The 13,059-nt window shown below is 35.8% G+C and overlaps 1 protein-coding gene across 1 annotated transcript in view; it reads left to right on the top strand.

The window, feature by feature from the left end:
• Positions 1–13,059, top strand: part of Pja2 (praja ring finger 2, E3 ubiquitin protein ligase) — a 64,356-nt gene that overhangs the window by 37,365 nt on the left and 13,932 nt on the right. Inside the window, exons 6-7 of the mRNA XM_005382175.2 lie at positions 8,680–8,865; positions 12,566–12,677. Of these exons, the coding sequence (XP_005382232.1) occupies positions 8,680–8,865; positions 12,566–12,677 (298 nt within the window). The remainder of the gene's footprint in view (positions 1–8,679; positions 8,866–12,565; positions 12,678–13,059) is intronic.

Consider the following 13,059-nt stretch of genomic DNA (forward strand, 5'->3'; position numbering starts at 1 on the left):
TTTGATACTTTTCTTTTTTTCTTATGACAAGTGGTTAGTTCTGTTTTTTAGTCTCTCACGAGATCTATTTTGCTAAGTTATGTTTTCTTAGAGCAAGATACTCATTCTGGGTAAAATTAAAATTTGTACTTTTTGAACTATATATATTTCCAGCTAGAGATTAATTCTGTAAGAAAATGTAGTAAGCTGCATGTACCACAAACACATACTAATAAAAAAGAAAAAATTTATGATTATCAATTTTTTAAACTGAATACTCAGACGGAGTTAAAAGTCTATAGTCAGAAAATTCACTCAAGCTGCTGGGAATACTGAGGCAGTCTTCACCATAACTTTTTATGTTATGTCGGTGGTATCTATCTTTAGTATACGTCTGTAACTCACCGTGATCTCCCTTCAAGGCCTGTTACACCATTTCCAGTACAGTACAAGCAGCATTGAATGTTTCCATTTCCCGGTTCCCATCTTTTGTGCTGTTGGTGTATGAAACCTATTGTAAACTATATTACATTGTTGTGATCTCTGTTACCCAATAATATTTTAGTAAGGTTTAATTGATAAAAGTATTTGCACACATAAAAAAAGAAAATCTAGGTAGAAGAGACAGATAGTAAACAATATTCATACACGATAAATTACAGGCTGTGATGTTTACTGCCAATGGAATAAAGCAGTAATGTGATAAAAAGGTAACTGTTAGGGAACTACATTAGAGTAGTTAGCAAGAATGGCTCAGGAAATGACTTTTTTTTTTTTTTTTTTAGGTTTTTAGGGTTTGTTTGGTTTTGGTGTGGGGTTTTTTTGAGACAAGATCTTGGACTATAGACTGGCCACGGTGTAGCCCAGGCTGGCCTCAAAGTCTCAGTGATCCTCCTACCTCGGCTCCAGAGTACTGGAATTGCGAGCATGCGCCACCAAGCCCAGCTAGTTTCTTTTTTTAAATTAGTGTCTGTAATACGTTACAATTTCATTCATGGTGGGGAATTGGTACATCTGCATATAGTCTTAAGCTATTAAGGAAATGGCTTTTAAGCTGAGATCAGAAATGTAAGAACAGTTGAAGAGTTTTGTAGGCAAAGCTAAAAAGAGAAATATTGAAAAGGAAAGGGGTTGATAAAAGTAGTGGGACTGAAGCATAGATGACACTGACAAAGTCCAAAAAAAATAAATTTTGCCAAAACTTACTCAGAAAAAATAGTCTGAATAATCTTGCAGTTACTACAAATATGGAATCAGTTATTTAAAATGAAAACAACTGATCCAGAAGGTTTTTGACCTAAGTTACTTTAAACTATACTTTTAAGGATCACATCGTTTCACTGTTAACATAAATTTTTCCAGGGAATAGAAAAAGAACTACTCCCTCAACTCATTCTGTAAGTCCAGTGTAGTCCTGTTACCAAAAGTGTATGTGAAGAAAATTAGAAGCCTATTTCATTCATTAAAACAGGTATTAAAATTTTAAGGAAAATTATTGGAAATCTGAATTTTAAAAATAACTTGTATTTTTTAAAAAGATAAACAATAAATAATCTGAGTTTATTCCAAAACTGCAAGCGTAATTTCAGTCTAATTATTGCTCAGCGTATTAGCAAAATACAGAAGGAAATCCTTATTGTAGACTGTAGATGTACTGGAAAAAATCAGTAATACTCAGCACCTTACCTGTATGGTAAAAGCTCAGAAGCTAGGATTAGAGTGGTATTTCTTTGACCAAGGGTATCTGCAACAGCTGAGTAGAAAACATTCTCAGTAAGGAAGCATTACAAAATTTTCTCCTTAAATTTAAATTGTGAGTTAAAAAAAGGAATGCTTAGGGGCACTGTCTTTATAACCATTGTAGTAAAGCTCTTTAGCATGGCATACAGGGAAAATAATAAAAGGCAAACGATAAAAAGGGAAGAAGCTGGGCCTGGTGGTACACACCTGTGATCCCAGCACTTGAGAGGCTGAGGCAGGAGGATCATAACAAGTTCAAGGCCAATGTAGGCTACATAGTGAGTTCAAGACCTGCCTGAACTACATAGTAAGACTCTGTCTCAAAAAACAAATACATATTTATGCACACAGAGAGAAATGTATTCACAGTTACTGAGGAAAAACAAACTTGTGTAAATATTTTAATACTAAGTTTATTGAGATACCATGGTGTCTTAGTTATTTCTCTCTCATTGCTGAGACAAAATACCCAATGCCCAAAATGAAGGAAGGAAAGGTTTATTTAGCTCACAGTTTGTGGAGGTTTCAGTCCATACTTGGCTGGCTCAGAGGCAGAAGAAGACAAAGCAATAAGAGCAAAGGGGGGAAATGGCAGCTGAACAGCAAACAGCCAGAGCAAAAGGGAGGAATGGTGGCAAGCAGCTTCTTTCCCTCCCCTACATTGTAAAACAGGCTACCCCCACCTAAGGGGCGTGTAGCTCTCACATAATCTCCATGCCCTCCTCTTCCACAGGCTCAGGATGTATACAAAGTAAGCAACCCTGGCTTCCTGCTGAGTCACTTAGCCAAACCTCTAGACTCCCCAGGTTGACACAGTGTATCTACCATAACACCTGGGATTAATACAAGTTACCTTTGGCCTCCACAATTGCAAGAGGTGCTCAAAGTGGTGGCCCTTAGCTTCCAGACATTTATCAGTACAGTGAACTGCTGCTTGGGTAACTTTTCCTTGGTCATTGAGATTGCTGCACATGCATTTTCAGTTTCTTCCCCAAGGGCTGGCAGTGTAGCGGGTTTTTTGTGATACACAACATTCTCTAGGGTCCCCCTACAAGGGAAACACCATCTGTTCAAAAACATCATCCTGTTTTTCTTATCCTGAAATGGGTATGCATTTTTTGGTGAGATATATATATGGAAGAATAGCAATTCTCTTTAAATATATTTGAGATTTTTTTGAGTCTTTTATATTTATAACCATGCATTTCCATGGTGATATTTCTCCCTGCTGTTAGCTACACAAACGAAAGAAACTTTTGATCCTGTTGTTCAGAATTTTTTTTTAATTCACAAAGAGGAGGTTTTTGGCTTATGGCATTCGAGGCCGGGAAGTCCAGGACACCACACTGGCACCGGGAGAGGCTGCTCGTGCTGCTTCACAGATTGGCGGAGGACGCCATAGTCAGCACAGCGTGCCGGCTCAGGGCTCTCGTTACAGCCACCAGTGCCATTGTGGAGGCCTCATCTCCTGAATTTGTCTAGTCCTGATTGCCTCCCAAGGCCTCATCTTCAAAACCATTGTCAAATGAATTTGGCGGTTGAGATACCAAAGCTTAGACTTTGGGGGTGCTTTCAGATCATTTCAGGGCCCCTGCTGTTCTGTAGGAATGGCCCTTCCTCCCCACAGGTGCTCCCTTCTCTCCCGCTCATCCACCCATCCCCGCTGCAGCCCGTTACTGCGGCCTGGAGCCCACTCCTCCTCCCCTTCGTGTCCTCAGTCTTGCTCACCCGCCTTGCCATGAGGCCTTGCAGAGAGCACAGGGTGCCGTGCGTAGTGAAGCGAGAAGGTGTGAAACGGGCAGGGAAGAAGCCCATCTTTCTTGAGGTAGTTAGGCCTTTCTTTTTAATTAAATTTATTTTAACATGTATAGAAACAAATGGTATGTATTCATGTGGTACTCTGTGATATTTAAACACGGCTGCCTCAAACACCATTTCTTTATCGTGGAAATGATCAAGATCCTTCTACCCTTTTGAAATATACATGAGTATTATTTATACTCAACTCACTGCACACTGGAACTTCTTGCTCCTGTTACTTTGTACCCATTAATCTAGCACTTCCTACCCCTTCTCAGCAATTTTGTTTTTTAAAGGCAAAACTCATTTTTTAAATATTACTATCAAGTCAGCTGTGGTCTGGCACAGTACCACTCTTCTAGCCTACTACATTTTTGGTTAAGTAGTAAGAATTTGTATGACTGTAAGTAAGCTGTTATTGGCATGTGCCGGATCCCACTTACTTTCTGTCTCTGCAACTGTTAGAATGAACCATTAAGGACAGAACCAAATATATAAGCAAACTATATAGCCACGAATTGCTTGTACAGGTTACAAATTATTTAGATTCAGAATTATTTATTTTAGTTTTGTGGTGTTTAAAGAACCTGTAAATTAATACTTCTTCTTACTCTGAATTTTTTTTTAACCAGTATATTTGAGTATTATACATCTGAAACAGAGTAACAGGTTCATTGTGATGTCTCTATAATAGAAAAAAAGAGTCACGTGTTTTTTGTTGGGAGTACATTGGAAATAAATATTTCTGAGCACCTTTCTAGGCTTAATAATTAACTTGTTTTTTGAAACCTGTTTTTCAAGGATTTATTACTAACATTTGCACCGTATGGCTAGAGAGCGACCATTGTGTGTGCAGCAGTGTTAGCAAGGGTGAGGCTATGGCGATGGGTCATGGCACTGTGACCCCTAATGTAGAGGCACCAGTGCCCTGGAGGAGCCAGGGAGCCACTACATGAGTTACAGTACAGTGTGACTGGTGCTGTCAAGGTGTGACATCAGCCTCTTCTTTACAGTTTGCAAATGCGATCTTGCAATTTGATTCCATTTGGGTTTAATTTTACGTTGTAGCTAATTACATTGTGCAAAAGGAAAACATACTCTTTAAAAAACTTCAACAGGATGGACAAAACTTTGTTGTGTTCATTTTTCCTGTTTTACTAGACTGGCCATACTTAATGCCTAACCTTAAAATCTTGTTATTCTATAGTGTTAGTTTGCTGTTGGAAATTACCTAGGCATTGATGGGTTTAGATCCATAAAGAGATGTTGTTTCAACGTACAGTATTTAAAATGCATGGATTCTTCCAGGTGGGTATTGTCTACCTCTCCTTTGTGTCCACCTGGGTTGGCTTCTTTGTCGAACCCAGAGTCTATAGATCCTCAAGTCCCTTATATAAAGTAGTGCAGCATTTGCATACAGATCATACACTTTTCCCCATATATTTTAAATCATTTATAGATTATTCATAATACCTCACACAGTGTGTCTTGGTTACTTTTCTCTCGTTGCTGGGACAAAATACCTGACGCCCCAAATTAAGGAAGGAAAGGTTTATTTTGCTTACAGTTTGTAGAGTTTTCAGTCCATACTTGGCAGATTACAAGGCAGAGTGGCACATGGCAGAGAGCTACAGCTCATGTCGGCAGAACACAGCAAAAGCAACAAGCACACACACAAAGGAGGAAATGGCCAGAAGCACCCTCTTTCTCTCCCTTACATATGCAAACTGTCCACCCCAGGGCAGGTGCAGCTCTCACACCCACAATCAATTAAATTCTAAAAGCCTGCCCCATGGCCACATGAGGCATTGGGGGGACACCCAGACACAAACCATAACACAGTGTAATGCTCTGTAAGTAGTTACTGCATTTGTCATTTAGGGAGTAACGACAAGGAAAAAGTGTATGTGTTCAGTACAGTGTTTTTCTCAAGCATTTTTAATCTAAATTTGGTTGAGCCCTTAGATGTAGAACCTAAAGGTACAGAGGACCAACTGTATAATATTTTTTGCTCTTCAAAGTTTGCAACAGTAGAATTTTACTTATAATTTTTATAATATTTTGTGCTCTTATAAATTTGCAACAAATATAAATAGAATTCTAATTGGAGCTACTCTTAAAGCTGAAATATATAAATTGTTGTACAACTGTATCTCTTAACAGTAGAGCCAAAATTGAATTTTGCCAAGACTTTGTTCTAATACTAACTTTTCTTTGTATTATAAAAGGTATATAGGCTCTTAGATCTTCTGTTCAGTTCTGTGCAATCTGGAAAGTTGATAATTTTAAAAGCCCAATTTTACCTTTCTTACCATAATGCTAAGTTACAGTTTTACTCATAGTTTTGCCATTTAGACTTTGTCTCAGAACTAGCAAACTAGTTTTGGTGAATCTGTGGAAGAAGAAAAAAATATATATATATATATGTATATTATATATATGTAGTTTATATATTATGTAGATATATATTGTCCATATATTATAGATAGTTTTATATAAGTATATGTTATTTAACCTAGATTTTGTTTTCTAACAGTTTTTAATAGTTTTCTAACTACTTCAATATGATAGTTTTTACATGATGAAGATACACATAGATGTACCAATCTCCAGTTGATGTATTTTGCATTCAGAAGGATGCAGTGATGTATTCATTCAGAATGATTGAGTACATGGAAATTCAAATGCATAATTCTTCTGGCTAATTAAATCTAGCAAGGAAGAACTATTATCTGGGCTGGAGCAGAGAGAAGAACAAAAAATAAGTTCATGCATTTTCAAAATTTTGAGTTGTCCAAATAATACTGTACAATTTGACTGATGGAAAAAAAAAAAACCTTCAAGATTTTAACATTTGTTAAATGCCTATTAAACATCTGTTACCTTAGCTAAACAACTGTATGATCCTTAATAATTGATCACATGACCTATATGTGATGCTTTCCTAAATATTAGTAAAAGTAAATGCAGCTATACCTTTAATGATACAGGTTTTGTCCTTTCAAAATATTTAATAAATTGCTAGCAGCATATTGTTGAGATAACTGTTTTTGGTTAATTTCTCTTGATAAACATGTAAAATTACATTTTAAGAATAGAGATTTTCTCATACCTGAAAAAAAATAATTCACATAATGTGAAAAGAAATAAATTATTATAACCAATTTCCTTTGGGAACTACCGGAAATAATCTATACATGCAAAAATATTTATACACATCCTTTTTTGTGTGTGTGTAACTGGTAGCATGTTATATAGATATACTATGAATACCTTACTTTTTTTATTTGTAGATCTGTTTTTTAATAATTACTATATTTATGCATACAGATGTCCTTAATTCTTTTTTTAAAAATCTACATAATATAATATAAAGTGCTATATGAGTTACCTTTGGTGGATGTGTAAATTTTTTCAGTTTTGTCTACTATAAACAATGTTGTAAAGAAAATATTGTACATACTTTTTCAGAAGTATCTAGAAGCAGAACTACTAGCTAACTGGACACATGCACTTTATAACTGTTGCCGTGTTTCTCTACAAAGAAGCTGTATCACTTACTTTCTTACCCACATTGTACCAATTATCTTTCTTTGGTTCTTTATCAACACAGTATAGTATCTGAATTTTTTGGTTTTACCCATTAAAAAATGATAGTTTATTGTTCTTCAGATTATCATGTAGCTTATGCATGAGGTGGATCATCTCTTTATATATTTAAAAGCTGCCACGGATGTAGCTCAGTGGCACAGCACCTGCCCAGCAACTGTGAGGTCATGAGTTCGATTCCCGGGACCAAAAAAAAAGCTATTTACATTTCCTTTTCCACTAACTAGTATCTTTTGCTCCTGTCAATTTGTACAAATCTTTTCCTTTTTACTTTGCTTTTATAGTTTTTACTTCTATTAAGGAAATTGTTTTTGTGTCTCATGTGTTTTAAAATTAATTTCTCTCAATTTAAGCATGCCTTTCCAGGATTTTAGTGCTTTGACTGTTTTCTTTAAAATGTAAATTGGGAAGTTTACCAGTTATTTTGTGGCTTCAGGATTTATCATTATGTTTAGAGTTCCCTTAGATTTTTTTTTTTTTGGTTCCAAGAATCGAACCCACAACCTCACACTTGTGAGGCATGCATTATGCCACTGAGCTGTATCCCTGGCCCAATATCATTATGTTTAGAATGACAGAATGACATGAGAGGTTTGCAGAATTTTCTCTCATGCTTATCCTAGTACTTGTACTGTTTTAATGGCTGAATGGTTGTGGTGTTGGCTTGCATGTGCATTCCAGGAAAGTACAGCAAACTTATGTAACAGCAAATAGTGACATAGAGACCGAACTTCCCTCCCAGTAGCATTGCCCAGTATATTTATTGACTAGTCCTTTTTCCCTTGTTTTGAATGCTTCATTTATCTGCTTAAATTCTTTATCTGTATTACTGATTTGTCTCTTTCTTTCTCTGTGAACCTTCTAGTCTAGGGTAATAGAATGACAGTAAACAAATAAAATATTCAGTAAAATTAAATTATATCACTTAAGTAAGCAGAGTGATGTGGTAGCCAGTAACTGGCTTAACTATGAGTGGTAAGGTAGGACTGTCTGAGGAGATGTCATGGACTCTGACCTGAATATCAAGAAGGGAGTAACTGTAAAAGTCTTGTAAACAAAAAAAAAATTTTGCCCCAAGGTGGAAAAAATCTCCGTGTATTTCAAGAGGAAACAAGAGTTGGAAGCACAGCAGATAGACAAGAGTTGGTGCTGGAGAAGTGAGCTGAGGCAGAAGCACGGCTTACATGGGATTTGTGGCTAGTTTGAGGAGTTCAAGTTTTATTTTAATTCAGAAGAAGGGTTTAAAAACAACAGTCTAAGATGGATTTCTCTTATTTTTTTTCTCCAAATAAAAGGAAGTAAAGGAGCATAGATAATTATGTAAATCAAATCAATATGTTCCTGTGTAGGAACTGTTTCTAGGCACATACGATTCCATAACAAATTTGCTTCCTTTTAAAATAATTTTGCAGTTAAGGAAATCATGAAAGAACCAATAATTTAGTTCTCAAAGAATCTGGAGTCTACTTGCACTACATAGATTTCTTTAGAAAATACTGTTATTACTGTGTGGTTTAAAATATGTTTTCATCCTTGAAATGTTTTTATTAGGGAACAGACATCCTTGGAAGAGGGAGAGATTCCTTGGTTGCAGTACAGTGAAGTCAATGAAAGCAGCAGCGATGAGGGCAATGAGCCGGCCAATGAATTTGCACAGCCGGAAGCTTTCATGTTGGACGGGAACAACAACCTCGAGGACGACTCCAGTGTGAGCGAAGACCTGGATGTGGACTGGAGGTGTGTAGGCAGTGTTACTAGCATGCCTAACTACACACTGAGCAGAACTGATTCTTCATGCTAAATTACAAGAATTGAATCTTTGGTAGATAAGAGGTGTCCTGATGTCCCTGTTAGTCTTTTTTGAAGTTCACTTTCTTCTTTTTTCTTTCTTTTTGAGACAGGGTCTTGCTATGTGGTTCAGGCTGGCCTTGTGCTCACTTTGTAGCCCAGGCTAGTCTCGAACTCACAACGATCCTTCTGCCTCAGCCTTCTGAGTGCTGGGATTACAGGCGTATGCCACCATGCTCGGCTTTGACATTCACTTTCTACATAGACTTGTGCCCTGTAACCCTTGACATATTTTTCACAAAATAGGTTCTGAATGAATACTAAATTATTTAAAAATCTGTAATTGGATCAGAATTTAAGAATACAATTTTCCTTCTCCATGTATAAAATACGAAAGATAAAACAATACTTTTCTGGAGATGTTAAAAGTATTAAATGTATACTGACAAAGAATGCTGAGTTCTAAATAAGAGTGTACCTAAGTGAAGTGTACTATAGTATTGTTACTTTTTATGACAGACACAGTGCTCAGAATTTAACCATTTTGGTTTATCAGGGTGGGCTGATTTTTCAAATGTGCAGCAGTTCATTGGAAGCAACTAATTTTTGAAATTTAGAAAAGATTCTTCTTGTTCTTTGTTACTTTTTCTGGGGAAAAGTGGTTTGGTGTATTTGCCTGTGTCCTTCTCTGCACTAATACATTTTAAGCATTTGCCTTTTCTTCCGGTTGAATTCCGTTACAGAAAATTTAAAGATTCATTTGAGTATTTTTTTTCTGACCTCTTTGTGTATTTCTAAAACCTGTTTCTAAGGCCACCTTTGTGCTTTCATTTTCTCTTCCTGTCCTGTTAGATTCTTTTTGAACTTCGTCAGGTTTTCCCAGATGAGAAACTCAGCATCTTATCAAGCTCCTTCTTGCCCTTTCTGTTCTTATTTCCAGAGAGGCCGGGGTGTGGGTGTGGATAGGGATCTTGTGTGCAGAGCGGACTCCCTTCATTTTGTGGAAGTGAAAGTGGAGTAGAGGAAACCATGCAGTTTGTATATCCATTTTTTTTTTTTTTTTTTTTTTTTTTTGGTTTTTCTCCGGTACCGGGAACCGAACTCACGACCTTGCGCTTGCCGGGCAGGCGCTTTGCCGCTGAGCTAAATCCCCAGCCCTGTATATCCATCTTAAAACATGCTCATTCTCTAGAATTTTCTTTCTGACTTTCCAGCTGTTCTGAAGAATCAGTGATTTTACTTTGTCTAAGCTTTACTGACCTTGAAGCTTCTTGTCTTCTCATGTCTTCACATGAACTCCCTACTGTACTTAAGTCCGTCTCCAGTTCACAGAAAAACAATGTGTAACGTAACAACCACTGTTACATTATACTGTTACTCCTATCATTTTGCTTTGAAATGTTTTGGTTTTGTCTATACTGTTATTTTGTTGTTTCCTTTTAATTCTCTTTAAAATTAAAAAAAAAAGGAATAATTCCTCAAAGTGTGCTATAGATGAAAGAGTAATGTTGAGTAGCATCTGTGTTTAGAAATGATTCAGATTTCATATCAGGGAATTTTTTCTGTTACACATTTTCAACACTAAACACGAATTTTCACAGTTTCATCATGGAGATGGCCCCATTCTATATCTGTCCTAAGATTTAGTGGAGTGAATCATTTTCCCCATTAAACTTGTTCTGTACTTCTGTTTATTCCTTTAGGACTGATTAATAGAGTTAACATTACTGAGGTATGTGATATTTTTCAAGATTCGTTACAGATTTCCAAGTAACTTTGGAAAAGGTAGTCCCACATAAAAATACGAAGGAATAATATGTCTGTTGAACACAACTTTAACTTGTTGGGGACGTTTTACTTCAAATTCTAATTCAGCAATGATCTGTCTGGATATCTGTCTGTTACGTTAAAGCGTTAGAGACATTACTGATGGTCCCAAAATTTACAGAGCTTCAAATTCAAAGTAGTTTATTTTAAATACAGAAAATCATTTTAACAATGATTTATCTATAAAGTCAGTCTTTGGCATTACTTAGGAAGCCTTTTGGTTGCTTACTTTTTCAGGAAGATGGAAAGATTCCTCTAGCATCCCTTTGAAAATTTTTCTTCAGAGAGAGAGTAGACATAGTTTGTGTGCTTCAGTAGGCATAAACACATTTAAAAAGTAAAAGTTATTAGTAGGAATGTTATTACTTCCCATCAGTTTTATACTTTAGCTTCTCATGCTGGCACTCACCACCTTAAAAGTAGCGTATTGTCTACATGGAGGTAATATTGCTACTATTTCTCAGATATTCACAGTGGTGTGCTGTCTGTGCCAGGCACCTGTGTGCATCTTCTCACTTAACTTATTTTATAGATAAAGAGATAGTTACAACTAAATAATTGTTTTAAGTGAACACACTCAGTTAATTAGCTGGTGCCAGAGCCCTTCCTCTATATTACGTCTCACTGTTAGAGGAAGGAGTTGCAGTATCACAACAGTGGGTAGGCTGAGTAATTCTGCTCTTAGTGTTAATTCTAAAATCTATGATTGTATGATAATGTTCCTTTGTACCATGTGATATTTGCTGATTTACAAATGCTTCTAAGCGATAACATATCGTAATCACTTCTGTGTCTCTTTTTGCAATTTATTTGTAATATTAATGATATATGTGGGTTAATAACACTATTTTTGAGCTAGTTTGTGTAGCTGTGGATGTTTCTGAGTATAATCAAATTATGATAAGATATGGAATCAACGGAAGTTTGCCTTTAAACAAAATAAGCTATTTTAGAGATCTTGGATTTATGAGATTATGGGAATACAGCCACTAAAAGTTCCTCATAGACAACTAGAAAATAGATCAAGAGCTCCAGGAAGAATTTGGAAATAGGTCCAGATTGAGGAATTACTTGCAAAGTGGGTAATTGAAGAAATGGGATTGAATGTAATTTTCAAGGGAGCAAGATTAGAAGGAGGCCATGGACATATATATGGTTTTCAAATTTTGAAATGTTTTGTATTTCTAGGAGTAGAGAAAAGGAGAAACTTTGTATGCCTAGGGGTGGAGGTAAGAGATTAATATAACAGTGAAATGTATTTTTTTCGGGGCTTATTGTCCTTTAGGGAAAAAATATAAAAATTAACAAGTGAAATAATTTTCAACCTGTGTAATACTGGAAGAGGCCTAATTCTTAGTAGAGTTCAAGAAAAGAGATTAATTAGAAAAGCTTAAGAAAATAAAATATTTTTAAACCTAAAGCAGTTAAATAGTACAAAGTGAGAGAGGATAAAAGAGGTCTTGATTAATGATAGAATTAACATAAATATGGTTATTTTTCTTTCCCATATTCTCACCTACACTGATACTGGAAATTGAAGTAAACAGAAAAGGAAATATAGGAAAGAGTTATCTTGATGCAGTGTTCAGAGTTAGACCTTGAAACACAAAAAGAAAAAATTCTTACAAATATGTTACACAGTTAATGTGGCAGCCTGTTGGAGAAACAGTGGTATGCTTCTTAAACCATACATTAGAATATTTAAAGATTTTCTGCTTGCCAGGTTTTTGTTACTTTATCAGTATGTTAATATGCTTATCTCTTTAGAATAAGATTTTCCAAATTAAAGGTTTTTTTTTTGTTTTTTTTGTTTTTTTTCCAGTCTATTTGATGGCTTTGCGGATGGACTAGGAGTTGCTGAAGCTATTTCTTATGTGGATCCTCAGTTCCTCACCTACATGGCACTTGAAGAGCGCCTAGCCCAGGCTATGGAGGTATTTAGTAACACTGATGCTTGTATATAAATTGATAGGATACAAATGATAAAATCTGAAGGTTTTCAAACTATTCTTAAGAAAAGGTGAATAGTTTTCTTAATAATTCATTTAATAGCAGTTACTGAATGGTGATTATCACTAGTATGTGTATGTAAGTTATATTTTATGTCCTTCTGATTGCCTCATATTTCTCAGGGGTTTTATTTTACTGCACAATGAAAATATTTTGCTTACATTTAAAAAATACGCTTTTCCCCTATATTGGATTAGGCAGGAGGGATAATCTGAATATTTTATGCAGATTCACATGCGCAGATATATTTGTGAAATGAAATTGAGGATCTCTGAGGATACACAGGTATTATAAATCTCTTGTTTT

This window comes from Chinchilla lanigera, unplaced genomic scaffold (assembly GCF_000276665.1).
Source record: "Chinchilla lanigera isolate Chin_1 unplaced genomic scaffold, ChiLan1.0 scaffold00017, whole genome shotgun sequence".
In the NCBI taxonomy this organism is placed as follows: domain Eukaryota; kingdom Metazoa; phylum Chordata; class Mammalia; order Rodentia; family Chinchillidae; genus Chinchilla; species Chinchilla lanigera.